Source organism: Rhinatrema bivittatum, chromosome 16 (genome assembly GCF_901001135.1).
Source record: "Rhinatrema bivittatum chromosome 16, aRhiBiv1.1, whole genome shotgun sequence".
NCBI classification, from domain to species: Eukaryota; Metazoa; Chordata; class Amphibia; order Gymnophiona; family Rhinatrematidae; genus Rhinatrema; species Rhinatrema bivittatum.
In genome coordinates, this window is record NC_042630.1 from 46,408,005 (window position 1) to 46,433,682 (window position 25,678).

General features: G+C 43.5%; 1 protein-coding gene and 1 non-coding gene across 2 annotated transcripts; both read right to left on the reverse strand.

Moving 5' to 3' along the window:
- Positions 1–15,079: 15,079 nt before the first annotated feature.
- On the reverse strand, positions 15,080–16,063 carry LOC115077621 (olfactory receptor 1019-like). The gene has a single exon (XM_029579916.1). It carries the CDS (start codon positions 16,061–16,063, stop codon positions 15,080–15,082), a length of 984 nt encoding a protein of 327 aa, XP_029435776.1.
- A 1,453-nt stretch (positions 16,064–17,516) lies between these two features.
- TRNAT-CGU lies at positions 17,517–17,589 on the reverse strand. Its single transcript has one exon. It is a non-coding gene; the product is annotated as a tRNA-Thr (tRNA).
- Between the last annotated feature and the right edge of the window lie 8,089 nt (positions 17,590–25,678).

Genomic DNA, 25,678 nt, shown 5'->3' on the forward strand with positions numbered 1-25,678 from the left:
GGGATGTACAGAGGGATGCCATACGTTGTATTTGGGATTCCGATTCGTCGGGGGGGGGGGGGCAGATACGGTGCATTCGGCAAGGGCCACCCCAATACGTTTATCTGTTAATTCCTATTTGTTTCCCCGCTAAAATTAAATTAACTACAAACCCCCCCCCCCCCCAGCTATGGATATTTCAGATATACTGGAATTATCCATTGAGACAGAGGTCAAAGAAAGAAAAGTTTTGTTAATCTCATTTGCTTTCCTATCAGATTGTAACTTTATTTTGAAAAGGTTTTTCAGGAATAGAACAGCTCTGTTCCATGGTGCAAAACTATGGATTTACCCCGATATAGTTAAAATTACCCAGCAACGTAGGAAGGAATTCCTCGTCATGAAACAGAGGGTACTTAATTTAGGTGCCTGATATGTATTAAAATTTCCATGTAAATGTTGCATAAGTTACCAAGGGAATAATTATGTTTTCTTCGACCCTAATCAGTTGAGGGATTTTCTGGTAGGCCACCCCGTTGAAACAACTGCAGTGTAACCGGCTAAATTTAAGTGGTTGCTCACCTACCTAATTCCTATAAATGTATGTTTAGTAATATATGTCTATTTCATTCATTTTACTTATTGCCCCAAATTCTTATATTTAGGAATGTATATGGAAGGTAATTGTTTTTCCTGAAATAGAATAGAATGTTGTACTACATTATATGCTGTATTCCAGAATATGTACCGCATTTTCTTAAGAATGTTTCATGATATAATTTGTGAAAATTTTGAAAATAGATAATAAAAAAAAAAAAACTACAACCCCCCCACCCTCCTGACCCCCCCAAGACTTACCAAATCTCCCTGGAGGTCCAGCGGGGGGAGGGGGGGGCCAGGAGCCATCCCCTGCACTCACACCCTTGCTGCTGGTTTCAAAATGGCACTGATAGTCTTTGACCTACTATGTCACAGGGGCTACCGGTGCCATTGGTCAGCCCCTGTCACATGGCCATTGACGCCATCTTGTGCTCCTACCATGTGACAGAGGCTGACCAATAGCATCGATAACCCCTGTGACATAGTAAGGGCAAAGGCTATCAGTGCCATTTTGATTACTGGCAGCCGACGGCCCGAGTGCAGGAGATCACTCCCGGACCCCTGCTAGACCACCAGGGACTTTTGGCAAGGAGGTCACTCCCGGACCCCCGCTGGAATTTTGGCAAGTCTTGTGGGGGTCAGGAGGGTCCCCCAAGACTTGCCAAAAGTCCCTGGTGGTCCAGCGGTGGTCCGGGAGTGATCTCCTGTACTCGGGCCGTCAGCTGCCAGTAATCAAAATGGCACCGATAGCCTTTGTCCTTACTATGTCACAGGGGTTATCGGTGCCATTGGTCAGCTCCTGTCACATGGTAGGAGCACAAGATGGTGCCGATAGCCATTTGACAGGGGCTGACCAATGGCACCGGTAGCCCCTGTGACATAGTAGGTCAAAGGCTATTGGCGCCATTTTGAAACCGGAAGCAATGGTGTGAGTGCAGGGGATGGCTCCTGGACCCCCCGCTGGACCACCAGGGAGTTTTGGTAAGTCTTGGAGGGGGGTGGGGGTTCAGGAGGGTGGAGGGTTTTTTTAAATTGGGTCCTTTAGGCAGCCGAATAATTTGGCGGATTCGGTGTATTCATGGGGAATCGCGATACGTTTCGCTTCCCCACAAATACAACGAATAGGGCCCTATAAGTTGCAGATGAGAAATACGTTAGAAACGAATGCATACCCCTAATGTTTTGGGTACTCACAAGGTTGATGGACCCTTGGTCTGACCCAGTATGGCAACTTCTTATGTTCTTGCCATAAGGCTTGGGGATAACTGCACAGAGTGGCAGTTACTACTCTTAAGAGAAATATGGGAATAACCTACAAAGAGTGGCAGCTACTACCTTAAGCTTGCTGGGCAGACCTGCTGGACCATTTGGTCATTTTCTGCCATAATTTCTATGGGGCGGATTTTAAAAGCCCTGCTCGCGTAAATCTGGGCGGATTTACGCGAGCAGGGCCTTGTGCGCCGGCAGGCCTATTTTCCATAGGCCTGCCGGCGCGCGCAGAGGCCTGAGACTCGCGTAAGTCCCGGGGTTTTTTGTCGGGGGCGTGTTGGGTTCGTGTCGGGGGCGGGGCCGATCGACGCAGCGTTTTGGGGGCGGGACGCGGCGTTTAGGGGGCGGGCCCGGGGGCGTGGTTTCGGCCCTGGGTGGTCCGGGGGCGTGTCCGCGCCCTCCGGAACCGCTCCCGGGTCGCGTCTCGGCGCGCCAGCGGCCCGCTGGCACGCGTGGATTTACTTCTCCCTCCGGGAGGCGTAAATCCGTGGACAAAGGTAGGGGGGGGGGGTGGGTTAGGTAGAGGAAGGGAGGGGAAGGTGAGGGGAGGGCGAAAGAGAGTTCCCTCTGAGGCCGTTCCGATTTCGGAGCGGCCTCGGAGGGAAGGGAGGCAGGCTGCGCGGCTTGGCGCTCGCCGGCTGCCCAAAATCGGCAGCCTTGTGCGCGCCGATCCAGGATTTTATAAGATACGCGCGGCTACGTGCGTATCTTATAAAATCCAGCGTACTTTTTTTTGCGCCTGGTGCGCCAACAAAAGTACGCGAACGCGCATTTTTTAAAAATCTACCCCTATGTTTCTATGTAGCATTGTATACAATATAACATATTATGGCATGTAGAATAGCATAAGAATTTCATAATCTTTACCTCTTTCTATTTAAACTTTCATATTACAACTTGGTTTGGCATTTTCAAGTCACTATTTTGCTAATCCAGGACCACTCATGGTCAGCTTTTGGTAGCTGGTTGCCTGCCTTCAGATAAGATTTTCATCTTCTATTCCAAGGTAATGGCAGGCAGCCTGCAGTACAAAAGGAGGTGACCAGAAAGAGACCAATGTTTTCTGATCGTGTGCTAATGCAGTTTTACCATCAGTGCAGCACCTTGATGGAACATTCATATTCTCACAAGGACACAGGGCAGATACTTTGAGACAAAGCCTGTGCAATGGTAATCTAATGTGTTTATTTCATAACATAACAACATTTGTGATACCAATATCTTTTTTTATAAATGTATGCATTCACTGAATTTCAAGGATTTCTTAACATTCATAAAAGCTGTAGTAGAAATATTCCCAGAAGGGTGGAGAGTAAAGCATGTTGCATACACTAAATTACATTTTCACATCTGCTAAAGTGAATTCCAGATTCCAGCATAATTTGCCTACTGAGGAAATTACGTTATGAGGAGCTTTGAGCCTGAAGGCCCAGGTGTGCTTAAGTGATAGTCATTCCTCTGAGTCTAGAACACTCCCCAACCCGCAGTGGCTTCCATTGTTTGTGTGCATATGTTGTAAGGTTTCAGGTTAAGAGGAGAACATTGGGTGTTCGCAATTCTGTACATAAATCTGCCTTGAAAATGTGCACGTAACCCCCTGTGGTACACAATGCAACAATAAACCTGCTCTCTAGGAGGCGTAACATTTTGTGTGTGGATTTACACGCATACTTTGCAAAATCAAAAGTATCCCCCCCCCAGGAATGCCTGCTTACTATGCGTATAAAAGTACACAGGTGAAATAGTTTTGTTCATACTTTTACAAACATACACACCAAGTGATTTTCAAACAGGGATTTATGCACTGAAACCCTAGGTTTATCTCCATAAATTCTTTTTGAAAAATGACTCCAGGAATGTATGGGCTAAGGCTGGCCAGCAAAGTATTTTCTACTCACCCTCAGAACACTTTCCTAAAACACAAGAGATATCTTTTGTAGAAAGGACCTGAACTGGACACAATTGAACTCCTCATTCTCATGATCAGCCTTGATGCTTGACAATCATAAATGCAGAAAATGTTCTGTTGTTTGGATATAATAATTTTCAGATAAGAACTTTCCTTAAAATTTGTTTTACCTCTCTGCTTTTCAGGCTGTAAATCATGGGGTAAAACATGGGAATTAAAACATTAAACAGCAGAGCAAAGTATTTGATTGCATGGATGATGGTCTCACATACATACATATCACAGTCCCATAGAACTGAATAACGACTGTGAGGTGGGAGGAGCAGGTGGAGAAGGTTTTGCGTCTCCCCTCTGTGGAACGGATCCTCAGGATACTGGAAATGAAATAGGTATAAGATACAAGGATACAGAAAAACAAAGGCAGACCTAAGATGACACTCCACATATAAGTCATATGATCAATGGTGGAGGTGCTGGTGCAGGAAAGGTTTTGCAGTGCTGAGATATCACAGAAGAAATGGTTAATCTCATTGGACCTGCAAAAAAAGAAACGTGATACAAGGACCGTGATTGTCACTGGCTGGAGAAACCCCAAGATCCATGTCCCTGTGGCCATCAGTACACAGAGTCTCAGATTCATAATCACAGCGTAGCGCAGGGGGTGACAGATTGCCAAATAGCGGTCATAAGCCATGGCTGAAATAAAAAAATTCTACCCATGAAAAACTCATAAAAAAATGCAATTGTGTAAAACACATAATTACAGAAATGCGCTGCCTCTATCTTAAGAGGATGTCAAGTAATTTGGGGACAGTGATGGAGGTGTAAGATATCGAGGAAGGACAAGTTACAGAGGAAAAAGTACATGGGGGTGTGCAGGCGAGGGTCCAGGCACGTCAGGGCTATAATAGTGAGGTTCCCCATCAGGACGATCAGGTAAATCAGTAAGAACAGAAGGAAAAGGGGAATTTGAAGCTTTGGAAATTCAGGAAACCCCAGAATGATGAAGTCTGTCACACCAGTGAGATTTTCCTTCCCTGTGCATTCTTGAAAAAAAATAAAGTAAGGAGGTTGGGATTAAGTAAAACAGTGAGCTCATGTAATGCGTACATAAACTTCTCCCTGAGACATGCAGAGTGACCTGGCCAGGGTTACTTTGGTTGAAAGAAGACACGACGCCATGAAGCTCTGCCTTGCGATTATTAGGAGCAGTTTGGGAAGGTCCTGGAGAAATCATTGTCTTCTCTGAGATCCTGCTTGATCCCTAGATTCCAGTGAAAGTTAATAAAGGCTGTGAAATTACAGGAGCACTAGAAGCATGGGGGGATATCTCTCAGGACTTTGGAGGAATCTTCCATGTGTTGGTTACATAATTAGGGTAACCTCCCATAAGCAGTTCTCTATTTCTTCCAGTGTAGTTCTCACCTGTGTGACCAGTCCTGAATGCTGCTGCCAGAAGCTGCTTCCAGTGTGGAGGCTCTGACTCTGTCTTCCTCATTCCCAAGTCTGTCCACTCCCTCTCAGTCGGTGAGTCCCCCCACCCCCCAGCTCTGCATGTCCTGCCCTAGGCAATCTCCTCTGTCATTAGTACCTTCTGCCACAGTGTAAGTGCTTTGGGGTAGGGACATGGGTCATCCTATCTTATAGAGATGTGAATCGTGTCCTCGATCGTCTTAACGATCGATTTCGGCCAAAAGTTCCTGGGGGTCCAGCGGGGGTCCTGGGGGTCCAGCGGGGGTCCAGCGGGGGTCAAGGAGCGATTTCCTGCCGCGAATCGTTTTCCGTACGGACAATGGCGCCGGCCATACGCGTATGGCCGGCGCCATTGTCCGTACAGAAAATGGCGCCGGCAGGAGATCGACTGCAGGAGGTTGTTCAGCGAGGTCCGGAACCCTCGCGAGATTTCCGGACCTCGCTGAACGACCTCCTGCAGTCGATCTCCTGCCGGCGCCATTTTCCGTACAGAAAACGATTCGCGGCAGGAAATCGCTCCTTGACCCCCGCTGGACCGCGGAGAGCGGGGGTCAAGGAGCGATTTCCTGCCGCGAATCGTTTTCCGTACGGAAAATGGCGCCAGCAGGAGATCGACTGCAGGAGGTCGTTCAGTGAGGTCCGGAACCCTCGCGAGATTTCCGGACCTCGCTGAACGACCTCCTGCAGTCGATCTCCTGCCGGCGCCATTGTCCGTACGGAAAACGATTTGCGGCAGGAAATCGCTCCTTGACCCCCGCTGGACCCTCAGGAACTTTTGGTCAGCTTGGGGGGGCCTCCTGACCCCCACAAGACTTGCCAAAAGTCCAGCGGGGGTCCGGAACGACCTCTTGCGTCGAATCGTTTTCGTCTATGGCCGCCGCCATTTTGCGGCGGCCATTTTGAAAAATGGCGCCGGCTGAAGACCTAACGATCTAGTGTGCCGGTTTTCGTGCTCTCCCCCTTCCCCCGATTTAGCCACGGACCGCCGCTACGGAGAACTCCCAGGTAATTTAATGCATTTGGGGGGGGGTTCGGGAGGGTGGGGGATTTAATTTAAAGGGTCGGGGGGTGGGTTTTAGGGGGTTTTAGTGTGCCGGTTTTCCTGCCCTCCCCCTTCCCCCGATTTACGATTTTTTGACGATAAATCGGGGGAATTGGTATTGTATCGTGGCCCTAACGATTTTTGACGATTTAAAATATATCGGACGATATTTTAAATCGTCAAAAAACGATTCACATCCCTACTATCTTACCCTTTCTGGAAAATCAGAGTAATTTCTGATTTTCTCTTAAGCATCTTGTTACTGTGCAGAACAATGTGGGAACTGATGGCGAATTAATAGGATGACATCTCCAAAATGAATAATCAGCAATGTACTTACAGTCCTTGGCCTCAGGATAACTAATGGACTGCACCAGCTCTGATCTGGTAATCCTCTGCAGTCAGAAGTATTTATTCTCACTGTAGGTCCCTTTGGGGAAGGATCCTTGAGGCTGAAAGTGTTATGGTATAGATCACACAGCAAAGAAGCACATGAGCTCTGCTTTGTTTGGCATTTGATTAGACAATGCAGATTCCTATGATCAATTAACTTAGCAGATCAAAATTATCCATAGGAAAACAAAGCAAACCAAACCTGATATTACACAATTCTACTCAATATAATAACTCATAGTGTAATGATATTCAAATTCTGGGAGACAAATCTATAACTTTTGCATTAATTCCCTCATGTTGTGAAACTGCCTGCGACAAGCGTGGGAAGGCCCCCTACCTTCCACAGTCAGTCGGGCTGCTGATGCCATTCCCTCGCAGCAGGTCGTGCTACTGTGTCCAGGCTTATCCGTGGTCCTGCTGCAGTTGTTGGGAGCTCTCCTTCGTGGCCGAAGCCGCCACTACCGCTCCTGCCCCCATTGAGGCTGGAGCAGCTGCTGAGGTCCTCTGACTGCCTCTTCTGCTGCCTGCGTCCTTCTTCTCGGCACGATGCCACTCTTGCAGCTGCCTTGCTTCATCTCTCTGTGGCAGGGCTGCTGCCACCTATGTCGCTGTCCTCCGGGCCTTCCACAAGGCGGACGCCACTGGTGTGTCTGCCTTCTTACCCTGCTTCTTCCTAGGTGCGGTAAAACTGCATTTAAAAGACCAGTGGCAGGAAAAGCCCCACAGCCCTTTAAGATGATGTCATCCACCAGACCTGCTTCAGCCCTATATAAGGGGCCCTGTGCCAGTCTCTCGTTGACTTCGCAAGGAGCCAGTTTGCTCCTGGATGTCCAGACCTTCGCTCCAGGAGTCTTCTGAGGTCCATTGCTTCTTCAAGGTCCTGTGTTTCCTGTTAGAACTCCTTTGTCTTCGTCTGGACCTCCGTTCCTAGAATTCCTGATGTTCCATGACCATATATCCCGTTGTCCTGTGAGTTCGTTCCTGTAAGCCTTGATGTTCCTGACGCCCTTTCCTTCTTCTCTGCATCCAGTTCCCAGGATCCTTGTGCCCACCTTTCCTGGCGTGCCATGTCGTGGTCCATGACCAGCCCTGAAGTGACTGTGTAGGGTGCTTCTTGGTACAAGGCCTTCCTCTTATCTGCAGTGCAAGCCTCCGGGAGACTTCTGTTCTAAAGTCTTGTTTCTGTGTCTCTTGTTCTCGGTCTATGAGTCCCCTTGCTTGTGCTCCATCCATGCCTAAGACTCTGCCAGTACCTGCTCCGCATCAGCGTGGTCCGTGACCAGCCACAGGCGGCTGTGTATGGCACACCCCGGTGCAGGCCTCTATGGAATCTTCACCATGTTCCAGCTTCTATCTCCATTATCTCATCCGGAGTCTGCTTCTTGTACAGTGTGATCCATGACCAGCCAGGGGTGGCTGTGTAGGGTGCGCTACGGTGCAGCTTAGTGCTTTCACCTGACTTCTGAATCCTTGCTTGAACTCCTGATTAACCTGAGTCCTTGCCTAAGTCTTCATCTGAGTATCCAAGTCTTCGACTAGTATCCAAGTCTATGTCTGTGTCTTCATGTTCCTGCCCTCAGCCTCCATCTGGCCTCACACACTCGTTGTTCCCAAGTGGTGGGTCCAAAAGGGCTTTTGAGTGGCTGGAGGGCTACTCTCGTGACCAGCATTGCGTTGCTGGGTCACACTGGTCCAGCCTGGGTCACACTGGTCCAGCCTGGTTCCTGTTCCGGATTCCCTTGCTTGTTTTCAGCCCAGCCTTGCTCCTGTCCTACCCATTCTCGGGCATGCCTCACCTGCCTCGGCACCTCTTCAGAGTTCCTCTGGGGTTGAGCTGTGGTCCAAGAACACACATTCTCCTTGGCAATGGAACCGCTCTCTTAGCCCTTCCCATTCCCAACACCTCATGGACCTCACGAAATACCTATACAGGTCATTATCTCCTTTTTATACTGGTTATTTATTTCTCTATGCAGCCCAACATTCTTCTGGCATTAGCTTTCACCTTGTCAAATTGCTTCGCCGCCTTCATATCTTCAGACACTATCACTCCCCCAGTCCCTGCACATTAGATTTTCACTCTTCATCACATACAGCTCTTTTGGATTACCACACCCCAGATGCCTGACTTTGCAGGTTTTGCATTGAATCCTAGCTGCTAAATCTTTGACTACTCTTCAAGATTTCTCTATCACTTTTCCTTCTCTCTACTCCTTCCGGCGTGTCCACTCTGTTGCAGATCTTAGTATTATCTGCAAATAGACAAACTTTACCTTCTATCCCTTCTGCAATGTTGATCTCAAAGATATTGAACAGAACTGGACCCAGAACTGATATCTGTGGCATTCCACATAATATGGTTCTATCTTCAAAGTAGGTTCATTTATAATTGCATGCTGTCTCTTGTCAGTCAACCGCCTTGGTGCCCACTCCCAAGTTTCTCATTTTATTCACACCTCCTATATGGGACCATACAAAAGCTTTGCTGAAAGCCAAGTAAATCACATCAAGTGCTCTTTCTTATTCCAATTCTTTAGTCAAAAAAAAAATCAATCAAAAAAATCAGTCCAAGTTGTCTGACAGGGAAAATCTGATTGATATAGGAAGTATTCTTCAGAGACCCTGAGTCTCTGGCCCAACTACCTGAACTTCCAAATAAGGACTGCAATTATACACTACTGCTTGCCATGCTGGGTCAGACTAAGGTCCATGGTACCAGGCATCCTGACAATGCCAGTCCAGGTCAAAAGTGCTCGGCTGATCCCCATTAGTTGATCAGTTTTGTTGTATCTCATTCCTAGGGATTAGGGATGTTCATTCCTTGACATCTGTGCATCCATTTGTTTCATTTCTTTCACCACTAAGCAGGTATATAACAAATGGAAGAATGTGAGCAGAAAACAAATGGGTGCACGCATGTCTATTGTGCACCCACATAGGCACACACCACTTTTTGTGCATCAATTTATTAGATATGTGCTTTGCATGAAATGAATAGACACACGAATGTACATACCTACCAGGCATAAGCACTGGCTTTCTCAAGTCTACTTGTCTAATAACTATTTATGGATTTTTTTTCTTCAGGAACTTGTCCAATCCTCTTTTTAAATTTTAGTTTTTGATTTAAATTTGTTGTAATCTGCCTTGTGGCCATTCATGGAAAAAGGTGGAATACCAAATGTCTATAAATAAATACTATAGTATGAATTAATTAATGTACTTACCACACTTGATATTCCACCTTTTTCCAAATTGGCCTCAAAGCATAATGTAGTGAAGGGAAGTATGGTATAAATATATTATAGCATGGGACAGCATTGTAGCACATAGTATGTGATCTGATATATTATTATGGGTTGTAGAATAATGTAAATATTCCATAATCATTGCCTTTTTTCCCATTAACACTTTGAAATAACCTACTGACCACTCATGGTCAAACTTTTGGCAACTGTTTGCCTATCTTCTAATGAATTACTTTCATCTCTAAACCTTAAAGGCAATGGTTGGCAGCCTGCAGCATAACAAGAGCCACCTGAAGGTGATCGGTGGTTTCTATGTGATGATGATGTTTACCATCAATGCAGCACCACAATGTGACATTCAGAGTCACAATGGCACAGGGCCGATACTTTGCGATATAGACTGTGCAATGGTTATATAATGTATTCATTTTACATGCAACAAAATTTACGACACTAATACCTTTAGAGATTTTTATTAATTGAATTTCAAGGATTTTTTAATATTCACAAAGATCTAGTAGAAATAATCCCAAAACCTGCAGAGTAAAGTATAATGCACAAACAGAAACTTTCACAGCTGTTAGAGTGAATTCCGGATTCAAGCATTATTTACCTAAAGAGGAAACTACATAAGAGGGTCTCTGAGCCTGAAGATCCAGGTGTACTTAAGCGGTTGTCATTCCTCTTGATCTCTCCCCAATCCACAGTGGCTTCCAGTGTTTATGAGTGTGTACGTTGTAAGGTTTTGTGTCTGGAGGAGAATGTTATGTGTTCCACAGTTCCGTACATGCGATATCTGACAGAGCAACAGAAATCTTCAAGGCTTACTTGCTGAGTGCTGTCAGACAGAGTGACTCAATGACCCTTTAAGCATCCCTCCAGTTGCAAGGGATAACTCACAGAAATCGGAGGTCATTCACACATTGAAAACTTGAAGGTCTCTTTCCTATATTGTGGCCTTTATACTTTGGGGGACACTTAGGGAGGGTACTTTTTACCCACAGACTTTAGCTAGAATTTTAAAAGCAGATTTATGTGCATAAATCTGCTTTGAAAACTTGTAGGTGTAAACTTAACTTCACCACAGGGTAGGGTAGCCATGGAAAAACTCACCTCAGTTTGAGTTTGATCAACAAGAATTCAGTTGCACTTGGCTTGTGAGATACTGTTACTGGTCCCCATAGATACAGATTAATGTCACAGTTCTTCCATAATCAATCTGGATCCTCTTGACTAAATCTCTTCCAATGAGCGGCTTCATGCTCCCAGAGTCCACCAGTGCCTGAGTGGATGAGCCCTCCAATTCCATAGAGATTATGAAGGTAGGGACTTTTTGGCTGGGGACATCTACAAAATTACAAAAATGTGGAGCCATGAAGTTAACGTCCATTGGCTTTTCTTCCTTGTGGGGGAAATTTCTGGCAAAATGACCCCTTTCTCTGCAGTTTAAATATGGGGGACCAAGCAGGTTTTACAGTGGAGAAATGGGTCAGCCCAGCTCTGCTGCTTGTAGGTCTCTGGCCTTAGGAGCCCATTGTCCTCTACTAATGTTGACACTTTTCTGGGGATCGTGGCAACTCAGACATGGTCTGGCTTAGTAACAGGCCTCCACTACTCCTAGTGCTTTTTTCAGTGCAAGGTTTGGTTGTCTGCACATCCATTGCTGCAGAGGCCATTCTAGGCTGTCAAGGAACTTTTCCAGTAGAACTGCTTTAGCTACCTCCACTCCAGTCTTTCTTTCCAGGTGCAGCCACTTCCAAGCAACATCCTGCAGTCTGTGGAATAGGTTCCTTGGATTTTCCCCAGCTTGAAAAACTCCCTGTTGTGAAATCTCTGTCAGCAGGCTTCTGGCATGAATCCTGCTTTCTCTAGAATGGCAGCCTTGACTTCCTGGTAGGTGACCCTCCCTTACGGAATGGTGGTTTGGAAAGGCATCTTCACTGCTCCTGGTGAGTAGATTCTCCAGATAGGTAATCTACCTATCTTCTGGTTAACCTGTCAGCTGTGCTGTTCACTCAAAGTTTTTGAGGAAACAGTTGGAGTCTTCTCATGAGGTCATCTTAAGTAATACCAGTGACAGGGAAGTGGCCTCTACACAATGACCTATGCCACCTGAGTTAGCACCATGTGTAACTTTAATACTTGTTCTTGCGGCACCTACTGCTGGTCAATTTGGGTGAAAGCAAAAACAGAAACACAAATGCAACTCACATTACTGTTCTGGTAACACTCAACATGAAATATGTCTTCTCATAGAATGGCTTCCTGTCTGCTTCCCGGGGCCTATAACTCTTCTAGGCCCTGAGCTCTTATACTCTGGTAAGGGGCTCCTCCCTTCACTCAGGATTCCTGTTGGCCTAGATCTTAAGGAAGACTGGGCAAGAATGTGCCTGTTCTCTTAAGGGAGTTTCCCATATTGATTCCCTCACAATGTTATGGTTGTTTTATTACTGTAAACCACTTGGATAAATCTTTTTTACAGTCATATGAAATGATAACTTGTGTAGCATACTCTAAAATATAATAAATTATCATATAGAATAGCATAGGAATTCCATAATCATTACCTATTTCCAGTTATCCTTTGATAATGGTTAGGCATTAACAATTCAGTTATCCAGTCACTGGAGCACTAATAGTGAACTTACTGGCAACTGGTTGCCTGCCTTCAGATAACTTATTTTCATCTCGGCTTCCAAGGAAATGGCTGGCAGCATAAGAAGAGCCACCCTGAGGGTAATCTGCATCTTTTTACCATGTGATAATAGTATACCACCATTGTAGTAATACAATGCAACATTTGTAGAGTGTCAATGACATTAGGCCAATATTTTGAGACAAAAATCTGTGCAATGATAATATAATATAATTTATTCATTTTACTTGTAACAAAATTTGTGACGCCAACAGCTTTTGCAGATTTTTATATTATTCATTGAAATTCCAAGTATTTCTTAGAGTCGTAAAGAATTTAGAAGAAATATCCCAAAAGCTAGAAATAAATGCATATAGGTTGATGCTGAGCTGGCCATCTAGAAGTAGAGTTAATCATACAATGTTCTCCAGTTAACCTTATCTGGATATTCAGTATGAACTTATTTGGACTAAATACCCAGATATAGTTGACCAGCTAAAGTTGTTTGCTTAACTTTATGCCTGCAATCTGGTGAATATCAGCACTGAGCAGCCCAAGCTGAACTGTAGGAACCATGCTTTGGAAATGGCCCCAACTGTGCTTAAGTGATCAGGATTCCTTTAAGTCCAGAATATTCTACAACTCACAATAGCTTCCAGGTTTCTGTGTGTATGTGTGGGCTGTAAGGTCTGGTATAGAAAATTATATTATTTGTTTGGTTGGGTTATTTCTAAAAATGCCTCCCCAGCCAATCCATTTGGTTGCCTGGTGGATCAACTGAAATGTTCCTGCCTTTTTTTTTTTTTATCATTTCAATTTTTATTGAAAGTTTTCCTTGTGTTTTTCCGGTAAAATAACAAAACCAACTATTTGCACCAAACCATCAAGTTACACAATATAGCCCCTCCCTCCGTATCCCCTCTCCATCACTTTCCCAAGAATAATGAGCTAGTATTTTTATTCCACGTTTTGAAGGTTGACTACTTCTTTTCAAATCTGATCATGGTATTATGATGAATTGACATAGGTTTCTCCATCTGGTAGATATGCAACAGTCTTTTGTAAACAGCAATCCTGCTAGGTGGATCCCTGCACTTCCAAAGAGTGGCAACTCTTCAACAGAAACTAGAAGAAAAACCTGCAGATATTTCTCCACAATAAATTATTTTCTTAATTAAAGATTGTATCATATCCCAATAAGCTTCAATTTGGAGACATGTCAACCAGATATGCGCCATGGTCCTTTGTTCCCCACATTCCAACCCAAATCAGACTTTTTGGAAATAAGTTTTCAGTGTAACTGGGGTATAGTACCACCAAATGTATAGTTTATATGTATTTTTTACCAAAGAGACCGCAATAGAAAATGTACTTCCCCATTAATCTTCGTCTAGTGTACATCCTTCAAAAAGTGTACATCTTTAAAAAAAACACATTTCAAAAAGGAGTTAAAAACATGGTTGTTCAACAAAGCATTCCAACTCACCCAATGAACAACATAACATCATCGCCCTCCAATCCAACCTCATGAATAAATAAATGAAATTCGTCACATCTAGGTTTTTATAAATAAGAAATGAAACAAAAAACTGAACTAAATTCTTACACATGTTATCCCCTATGCTTAATAACAGTTTGTACTTTGCATCCCTTAAGAACATAGGAACATAAGAAAATGCCATACTGGGTCAGACCAAGGGTCCATCAAGCCCAGCATCCTGTTTCCAACAGTGGCCAATCCAGGCCATAAGAACCTGGCAAGTACCCAAAAACTAAGTCTATTCCATGTAACCATTGCTAATGGCAGTGGCTATTCTCTAAGTGAACTTAATAGCAGGTAATGGACTTCTCCTCCAAGAACTTATCCAATCCTTATTTAAACACAGCTATACTAACTGCACGAACCACATTCTCTGGCAACAAATTCCAGAGTTTAATTGTGCGTTGTTTAAACCCTTCTCCCCCCCCCCCCCCCCCCCCCCTTATCCCTGTAACCTTATTTTGTAAACCATTATGATGGCATTATTTTGACGTTTCCGAATGACGATATATAAAACTCATTAAATAAATAAAATCCTAGGTCCACAACACAATATTTTTCATGCTTAAGGGAGACCACTTGGAAAGTCACAGAAAACCTTATATGCATTAGTAATAAACCCTTTCAGAGGTAGAGCTTTGATGCAGTACCTTTTCATATATAGACTATAGTTTCCCCAAACCAGTTTTAGCCACACACCACTGCATATAAGAACACAGCTGTAAATGCAAAGTGGTCCTTATCTTCCAGGTCATGATTAGATCACAAAATTTCAAATCCAGTCCAACGCAGCAGACCGAGTATTTGGCCTAATCACATATTCTGGGCTTTCTTACTTTTTAGGACTACCAGGCAAACTTCCTTCCCTCTTGCTTTTCAGCCATGCATAGCAAATACTTGAGAATATTTTGCTGGAAGCTCCAATTGTCCTTTAATAATAAAATATGCTTTGGACAAAGGGTCTGAACTGGACACATTGCACTCTTTCTCAGCTGTGATACTTGACAGGCACAAACACAGAAAATGTTCCTTTGTTTGAATGAAAGTATTTTCTGGTAAATACTTTTCTTAAAGCACCTCTTACTTCTCTGTTTTTGAGGCTGTAAATCATGGGATTAAGCAAGGGAATTAAAACATTAAACAGCAGAGCAAAGAGCTTGTTTTGATCCAGTGACTGCATGGATGTTGGTCTGATGTACAAACAGAGCATGGTCCCATAGAAGAGAATAACGACCGTGAGGTGGGAGGAACAGGTGGAGAAAGCTTTCCGCCTCCCCTCTGCGGAACGGATCCTCAGGATGGTGGAGATGACATAGAAATAAGATACAAGGGTTGAGATAAATAAAGGTAGACCTAACATGACACACCATAAATAAGTTACACGGTCAATGGTGAAGGTGCTGGTGCAGGAGAGCTTTAGCAGTGCTGAGATATCACAGAAGAAATGGTTAATCTCATTGGAACCACAAAAAGAGAAATGCGACACCAGGACAGTGTGTGTCATTGGTTCCAGAAACCCAAAGAACCAGACCCCTACGGCCATCAGTACACAAACCCTTTCATTCATAATTATAGTATAGCGTAGGGGATTACAGATAGCAACATAGCGATCGTAAGCCATGATTGAAATAATAACAAATTCCACACATGTTAAACAGAGAAAAAAATACAGTTGTGTAAAACATCCATTTACAGAAATCCTATGACTCTTTCTTAATAGGATATCCAGCAGTTTAGGGAGAGTGACTGAGGTGTAAGAAATATCGATGAAAGACAAGTTACAGAGGAAAAAGTACATGGGGGTGTGCAGGCGAGTGTCCAGGCACATCAGGGCTATAATAGTGAGATTCCCCATCAGGATGATCAGGTAAATCAGTAAGAACAGAAGGAAAAAAGGAGTTTGCAAGTCTGGAAATTCAGGAAACCCCAGAATGATGAATTCTGTCACTGTGGTGAGATTTAACTCCTCCATGCATTCTGAAAAAAATAAGGGGGGGGGGGGTTAAATAAAATAGAGACAGAGTGCCATGGATAGGGTGGTGAAACTATGTAATATGTTGCCCTGAGACATGTAGAGTGACATAGGGTTACCTTAGATGAGAGAAGATGGGAGGTCATGAAGCTCAGCCTTACTTGTATTGACGGTTGGGAAGACACTGGGGAAAAGGTCATCTTTGGTCATCTTTTCTGAGGTCCTGCTGGCACCTGGATTCCAGTGAGTTAATAAAGGCTGTGAAATTACAGGAGAAGCAGAGGAATGGTGGGATATCATTCTGGACTTTGGTGGAATTGTTCAAGGTTTTCTTACTTCTCTGGTAATCGCCCAGAATTGGTTCTCCCACTTCCCCTGTGGAGCTCACTAGTGTGACCAGTCCTGAACGCTGCTGCCAGATGCTGCTTTCGCTCTGTCTCCTTCATTCCTTGCTCCATCTATTGTCTCCCAATCCTTCTCAGAGGTCAGTACAAAATTATCCTTCTGCGACATCACAAACTATCCCAATCAGCGTTGCTTTCCCCCCAAAATCTGCTTCCGCTTTTCCCTTGTTTTCTGTCTTTGTGGATGGCGGTCTCATCCTCTGGTTCTCTTGGGGTGAACTTTGATGCCTCTCTCTCCACCTCCTCCTCTACACACATACACAAAACTCTGCTAAAGTGTGTTGATTCTTCCTGTATAAAATTGCTAAAATCTGTCCCTTTTTGTCTGACCTTGTTACCAAAATACTCATTCTCTCTCTTATCACCTCCCGTTTATACTACTGTAACTTGCTCTTTGCTGGCCTCCCATTGAAGAATCTTTATTCCGAAATCTGCTTCACAATTTACCTTTCCTCAGTCTTGCTATGAACATGTAACCTCTCTTCTCAAGTCGCTCTGTCAGCTCCCCATCCACCTTCACATGCATCTGAAGCTTCTCTTACGCCAACTACAAATGCATTCACTCAGTGGCTCCTCATTATCTTTGTGTTATCTCTCCACTACAGACTTCCTCATAACATTCTCTTTATCAGACAAGTTGCTCTTATCTGTGTCCTTCTCCTCCCCTGCCTGGACTTCCCTGGTCCATGTGTCAAGAACCCTCTCTGGCCATATTCAAAACTAGTTTATAAGCTTATGCTCTTTAATAAACTTCTTACAGATTCTTATTTGTCAAGGCTACTTTGTAAGCTTCTTGGAACAGAGACTGTCTCTTAAGTGTGTCTGTACAGTGCTGTGCCTAGTAATAATTTGGAAATAATGATAAATAGTAGCATGCACCACTATGCATTTTTCTCTGCTCTGTCTATGTGGTCCATTAGCTTTTAAATTCTTTGGCATTATGACCTGTGATCTATTAAGGTTACAATTTTTTGAACCAAACCAATTTAGAGAAGAGCAAGCTGACCTTCTCTGCTCCCACTGGATTGTCTGTTAAAAGGGTAGCTAGCAGGCTCTGATGAGGATTGAACTCATGACCCCTGGTTTACGAAACCAGTGCTCCTACCACTGAGCTACAGAGCCATCTAAAATGCACCTGCTCTGTTCTTCCCTTCCTGTAATATTTGTGTAAATCTTGTGTCCTCTTAGGCATCTCCTTGTTGTCCATAATAATGTGGGAATTGATGATTTAATAGGATGATATCTCTGCTAATATTATTAATCCACAATTTACTTACAGTCTTGAGCCTCAGGATAACTGATGGACTGCGCCAGCTCTGATCTGGCAATCCTCAGCAGTTAGAAGTATTTATTCTCACTGTAGATCCGTTTCTGGAAGTCTCCCCAGGGCTGAAAGAGTCACAATGCAGAGCACAGGGAACAGAAGCAAGTGAACTCTCTGTTATACATTTAGTTAGATTATGGAATACCTGTCAATCAACTAATGAAGCCAGTCTAAATCATCCATAGCAAATCACAGCACATCGACCCATCAGTGTCTGCAAGTGCAGAATCCGTTTAATGGTATTACATAATGTTATATTAGTAAATGCAATGTATGCACTAATAATGTAATGATATTCAAAACCTATGCAAAAGAACTATGACTTTCGCATTCGTGCCCCTCATGGACCTCCATTTCAAAATATAAATTAAAAATAAATAGCCTTTAAAATGTTTTCTTTGTTTGAAGCACTCATATTTGCAACAATATGGCAGATTGATTATTCATCAAAATATAATAAAGAGTCGAGTGTAGCCCCAAACAAATTAGTACCCAAAAGAGGAGCACAACAAAAATATATGAAGTGGTAAACCAGCAGTAATACAAAGGGCCGGATTTTAAAAGGGTCATGCGCATAAGGTCCGCGCGTAACTCTTTTAAACCCCCCCTGCGCGCGCGCCGAGCCTATTTTGCATAAGTCCCGGGGCTTGCAAAAAGAAAACAGAGAGGATGTCTTGGTGTGGTGTAGAAGATATGATTAAACAAGGTGAAAGTGTGATCCGACCAACCAAATCTTATTCTGAATGCATTAAACATTGAAAAATTAAACAGTAGGAAAATAATTCAGAATAAGACTGGAGCCTCAAAAAGTGGATGCGGCAATATAATAACATCCATCTGCGAGCGCGTGACAAGCCCTGCTATTGTGCAGTAAGCTTTGCAATCTCCTTCCTTTAATTCTTTTTTATAGAACTTAATTTGGTTGGTGGGATCACACGTTCACGTTGTTTAATCATACGTTTTACACCACACCAAGACATCCTCTCTGTTTTCACGCCAATTAACAATGAGAATCTAATTCAGAAATCACATACATGCACCCTATTATGAATTTTTCTCTGTGTTCCTATGTACTATCTTGTGTTTTTGTACACCACTATGTTTGTCACACATCGCAGGGCTCTTGTTTCTGAGATTGTACATATTTTCATGCTTTTTGTTGATTTATGTCATTCTAATGAGTCCGTGTATGTGTTTTTAATTGTAATATATTTGTTTTTTGTTGCCCCTGAGGCAGCTCTTGGTTATAGAGCGAAACTCGGCCAGAGTCGGGCTCATTTCAAATAAAGGGCATTATATACACACACCGATCTCCATCTCTTCTTTGCTATACAACCAATAAATCATAGACATTTATTTTAAATGCATAAAAGAAAATGAAAATGAAAAAAGTAATGTAAGAGATTGATTAGAAAATTGCTGAGCATTTATTCATTTTAGTGGTCTAAAGAGTCTCATTAAGTTCTCTATAACCACATATAAGTGCATTTTTCATTTTACTCAACTATACATTTATGAAGGTCTCTTTAATTCTTGCATCTATTTGCATTCATTGATATATGGCTTTTTGACCTATTCTCACTGCCATAATTTATTCAATTCTATCATTTCTATAAACCTGAACATGGCTTCCTTTTGTTGACCCTGCACAGACCTCTTTTATGTTCAGCATAACATTTTGGTCTCTCTGAGCAGGTGTTTGAACAAAGGTTTGGATTAAGTGTCCCAGATGCAATATCAGTTTATTCCCAGTTTTATGTATAACAGTAAAGTTCATGTTTACTGTTATACAAAAAACCTATCCAGCTTTACTTCTTTTTAGATGTGTTAACACATCTTTCTCTTAAATTCTGCTTCATTTTTTGAAGGGGTTAATAACATGTGGATAAAGATGAACCGGTAGATGTAGTGTATTTGGATTCTCAGAAGGTGTTTGACAAAGTCCCTCATGAGAGGCTTCTAAGAAAACTAAAAAGTCATGGGATAGGAGGCGATGTCCTTTCGTGGATTACAAACTGGTTAAAAGACAGGAAACAGAGAGTAGGATTAAATGGTCAATTTTCTCAGTGGAAAAGGGTAAACAGTGGAGTGCCTCGGGGATCTGTACTTGGACCAGTGCTTTTCATATATATATATATAAATGATCTGGAAAGGAATACGACGAGTGAGGTTATCAAATTTGCGGATGATACAAAATTATTCAGAGTAGTTAAATCACAAGCGGATTGAGATACATTACAGGAGGACCTTGCAAGACTGGAAGATTGGGCATCCAAATGGCAGATGAAATTTAATGTGGACAAGTGCAAGGTGTTGCATATAGGGAAAAATAACCCTTGCTGTACTTCCACGATGTTAGGTTCCTTATTAGGAACTACCACCCAGGAAAAAGATCTAGGCATCATAGTGGATAATACTTTAAAATTGTCGGCTCAGTGTGCTGCAGCAGTCAAAAAAGCAAACAGAATGTTAGGAATTATTAGGAAGGGAATGGTTAATAAAACGGAAAATGTCATAATGCCGCTATATCGCTCCATGGTGAGACCACACCTGGAATACTGTGTACAATTCTGGTCGCCGCATCTCAAAAAAGATCTAGTTGCGATGGAGAAGGTACAGAGAAGGGCAACCAAAATGATAAAGGGGATGGAACAACTCACCTATGAGGAAAGACTGAAGAGGTTAGGGCTGTTCAGCTTGGAGAAGAGAAGGCTGAGGGGGAATATGATAGAGGTCTTTAAGATCATGAGAGGTCTTGAACGAGTAGATGTGAATCGGTTATTTACACTTTCGAATAATAGAAGGACTAGGGGGCATTCCATGAAGTTAGCAAGTAGCACATTTAAGACTAATCGGAGAAAATTCTTTTTCACTCAATGCACAATGAAGCTCTGGAATTTGTTGCCAGAGGATGTGGTTAGTGCAGTTAGAGTAGCTGGGTTCAAAAAAGGTTTGGATAAGTTCTTGGAGGAGAAATCCATTAACGACTATTAATCAAGTTCACTTAGGGAATAGCCACAGCTATTAATTGTATCAGTAGCATGGGATCTTCTTAGTGTTTGGGTAATTGCCAGGTTCTTGTGACCTGGTTTGGCCTCTGTTGGAAACAGGATGAGGGGCTTGATGGACCCTTGGTCTGACCCAGTATGGCAATTTCTTATGTTCTTATGTTCTAAGATTTGACTGGTTAAAATATACCTCAGATATATGGAAATAATGCTACAAAAATGTACTTGCTGTGTGTACAAATAATGTATGGTAACTAGGAAACAATGACTTATTGGACTAAAAACTTCAATAAATATTGGGCTAAATTTTAACTGAGCATCTATCTAGAGATGCATGTATGCAGATTTCCACATTCACAAATCCAGTTTGTTTTCAAACACATGGCACCAGTGTAAGAAGTGTTTGAAGATCAAATTGCGTGACTAAATGTCCATGCATTCTGCTGACATGCTATTCAACAGTGGGGCAAAATGGGCTCACAGTAGCAGAATGCTGACTTTACACTATGAACAAGATTTTCATTTACGATGCCTAACACCTTCCCACCCCTCCCCAGAACATTGAGCCTTTCTGGCAAAAAGTACATGCATACTTCCTGCTAAAAATCTACTTCCCTGGATATGGCTGATTTAGCTGGATGGCTGCTATTTTTTACATGCTTTTTAAAGTGCCTAAACCTTTCAAAGCTTACCCCAAAGTTTCAAAAGAGTAGAGGGTCTAATTTACATCCCCAACCCTCTATCATGTAATACTCAGAGTACCAGCACCCTGGAGCAGATAATCCGGGGCAATGAGATATTTCATTCATTTTTCTCTGCACGCATTGCAACGATAGCACTGATTTCCCACAATTAACTGGAATTTTATTTATTTTTATTGCAATTCAGAAGAATACCAAGGAAGAGACATTGATACAATCTGAAGATTAATGCACAGTACAGAAAGAGAAGACAAGTTTCACATTTTGCAGAGTGGATTACATATTATTCTAGGGCTGAAGGCCATGAAGGCAGAAGACATTGAGTTTTTTAGATTCCACTTATAACAAAAAGATGAGAAAGTGCCTGGGGACTCTGCTCTCCTGCTCCACCATCTGCCTTGATGGCTAGAGAGTCAGTGGGTGCGTTGTGAGGCTGCATCTAACATATGATGAAAAGTACAGAAGAATACATCTGGGATGGTATTCAGCCTTATGAATAAGCAGGTATAATGAGGTGAATATATTACAGACCCAGCGCCGACCACGAGGCTGTCCCGACAAAAACCGCGCCTCCTCTCCGCCTCCTCCGTCGCCGGAACCAATCGCCAGCTCAGCCGCACAGCCAATCGGGGGACAGCCCCTTTGGCTTAAATCGACGAACGGCAGCTAGGCGTCGCGCGCCGGGCGTCGCGCGCACGAAGGAGCGCGACAAAGGGGCCTGCCCCTTTGTGCGCCCCTTCGTGCGGCCCCTAAGAGCGGAGTAGACCTCCACAGCGCTAAGCAAAAGTACTCCAGCCCGTCCTCTAGCTCCCACCAGCGAGTTTCAACGTTCAACCTCAAATTGGCACACACAGTACAGCCACCCCAAACATTAATCATATACATGCATCTAAATCGTCTTCCAGCAAACACTCACCTACCTTCTCACAGCAATTCCACTCTTCCAATCGTCATCCAGCAGCCACTCATCCAATCCTCATCCAGCAGCCTCTCATCCAATCCTCATCCAGCAGCCACTCATCCAATCGTCATCCAGCAGCCACTCATCCAATCCTCATCCAGCAGCCTCTCATCCAATCGTCATCCAGCAGCCACTCATCCAATCGTCATCCAGCAGCCACTCATCCAATCCTCATCCAGCAGCCTCTCATCCAATCCTCATCCAGCAGCCACTCATCCAATCGTCATCCAGCAGCCACTCATCCAATCCTCATCCAGCAGCCTCTCATCCAATTGTCATCCAGCAGCCACTCATCCAATCGTCATCCAGCAGCCTCTCATCCAATCCTCATCCAGCAGCCACTCATCCAATCGTCATCCAGCAGCCACTCATCCAATCCTCATCCAGCAGCCTCTCATCCAATCGTCATCCAGCAGCCACTCATCCAATCGTCATCCAGCAGCCACTCATCCAATCCTCATCCAGCAGCCACTCATCCAATCGTCATCCAGCAGCCACTCATCCAATCCTCATCCAGCAGCCACTCATCCAATCGTCATCCAGCAGCCACTCATCCAATCCTCATCCAGCAGCCTCTCATCCAATCGTCATCCAGCAGCCACTCATCCAATCGTCATCCAGCAGCCACTCATCCAATCCTCATCCAGCAGCCTCTCATCCAATCGTCATCCAGCAGCCACTCATCCAATCCTCATCCAGCAGCCACTCATCCAATCTACATCCAGCAGCCACTCTTCCAATCCTCATCCAGCAATCACTCCTCCATTCTTCATCCAGCAGACCACAATGTATATGGGCCTCCCAATTCCAATACTCCAGCACAGAACCTTTCTCACAGCAAAACACTCTTTGATCTCACGACCTCCCACCTACAAATCCCTTATCCCCATCATGATTTCCCCGTTTACCCAAACTTTAGGCCTAGCTCTCTTTTCTTTGATACTATTCAACGCACAATCACTCTCCAAGAAAACACTAATTCTCAACGACATTCTCTTGGACAAAAATCCTGACCTCTGCGCCATAACTGAAACATGGCTTAAACAAACGGATACCGCACTACTAAACCAACTTCCAACTCAAATCTATGATATCTTCTCTATCCCCAGAAAGAAAAAAAGGGGTGGAGGTATCCTCCTAGCAGCCAAAAAAGAGCTAAAAATCACTCAATTCCCAATCAACTCCCCATCAAAAATAGAAACAGGACTATTCAAATCTGACAGTCTACAAATCCTTCTAATCTATGCTCCTCCAGGCCTTCTGGAATCCGATGCTTCACCCATCCTAGAATTAACAACAACTTACCTAAATCTGGAGCATCCCGCTATAATATTGGGAGATTTCAACTTACATGTCGACGACCCCATCCTCTCAACCAATTGCGAATCCTTCCTAACCGCCATGTCGGCCATAGGGTTCAAGCAGATCATAAATAAACCCACCCACAGAGCAGGTCACACCCTGGACCTTATATTCGTAAACTCTAGCATCTCTCACTCAACTCCACCCAAATGCCAACCTGTTCCCTGGTCTGACCATACTTTAATATCTTCCGCCTTCTTGCTAGAACAAATAAGCAAAAAACCTGTCCCACAACCTGAATTCATTTACAGGAAATCTTGCACATCCGAGGAATTACACAATCATCTTGGCCCAGAACTCCCTCTCATAGACATCTCATCACCCAACTCAGCCCTCCACTCTTGGTCCATGATAACAGAAACTGCAGCCAACAATCTCTGTCCTCTGGCAACAAAAAAACTCGTACACAACTCCTCCAAAAGACAACCTTGGTTTAAAGAAGAACTTCAAAAACTGAAACACTACCTCCGACAGAAGGAAAGCAAATGGCGAAAAACACCAACACAGACATCCCTCTCTGCTTACAAACTCGCACTCCACCAATACAAAAGCGCTACATTAAAAACAAAAAGGGACTTCTTTGCACAGAAGATCCACCATATTATCTTTGATTCCAAAGCCCTCTTTGCCTATGTATCTAATTTAACGCAAACCATGACTCCTGACATCCCTGCCAACCTAGCACAAGAAAAAGCAGAGGAGTTGGCCCTCTTCTTTAGCAACAAGATCTCCAACCTAATAACACAGCTGAGAACCAACACTTCAACACCACCCAACACATACTTCCACCACAACAAAGACATTACTCTACAATCCTTCGAACCCATCACTAATTCTGAAATACTGTCTACACTGAAGAAAATGAAACCTTCATCTCACCCTTTAGACCACATCCCATCCAAACTTCTCCTGCTAATACCAGACACAATCTCCAATGCTCTGACAGACATTACTAACTGTTCTCTAGCACAAGGAATCTACCCGGACAACCTGAAAATTGCATCCATCAAACCGCTCTTAAAAAAACCCAACTTAAATCCTAATGATCCTACCAATTTCCGTCCTATATCCAATCTCCCTTTCATAGCTAAGGTAATGGAAAAATTAGTTAACTCCAGACTCTCCGACTACCTCGAAGAACATAAAATTCTGTTCCCATCTCAATATGGCTTCAGAAAAGCTTTAAGCACCGAATCACTACTAATTTCACTGACCGACTACCTCATCATGGGCCTGGACAAAGGTCACACTTATCTACTGATCCTCCTGGACCTCTCAGCCGCCTTTGACACGGTTAACCACTCCACCCTACTAATCCAATTAGCAAACATCGGAATAACAGGAACAGCACTATCATGGTTCAAATCGTTCTTAGGGAACAGAAAATACAAAGTCAAAATTCACAACAAAGAATCTCAACACTACTCTTCATCTACGGGAGTTCCACAGGGCTCCTCCCTTTCACCAACGCTCTTCAATATCTACCTGCTCCCTCTTTGCCAACTGCTAACCAACTTAAACCTTAAACACTTTCTGTATGCAGATGACGTCCAGATAGTCATCCCCGTCAAGGAATCATACACCAAAACTCTAGAATTCTGGGAAACCTGTCTTCAAAAAATTGATGGACTCCTCTCAAACCTTAATCTAATACTAAACTCTTCAAAAAGCGAACTCCTCCTAATTTCATCTGAAAACAGTAACATCGACACAAACCCTCCACCCAATTTACAAACTCCACAAGTAAGAAACTTGGGAGCTATCATGGATAACAGGTTAAACCTAAAAGCATTCATAAATCAAACTACTAAGGACTGCTTCTATAAAATCCAAGTCTTAAAAAGAATAAGACCAC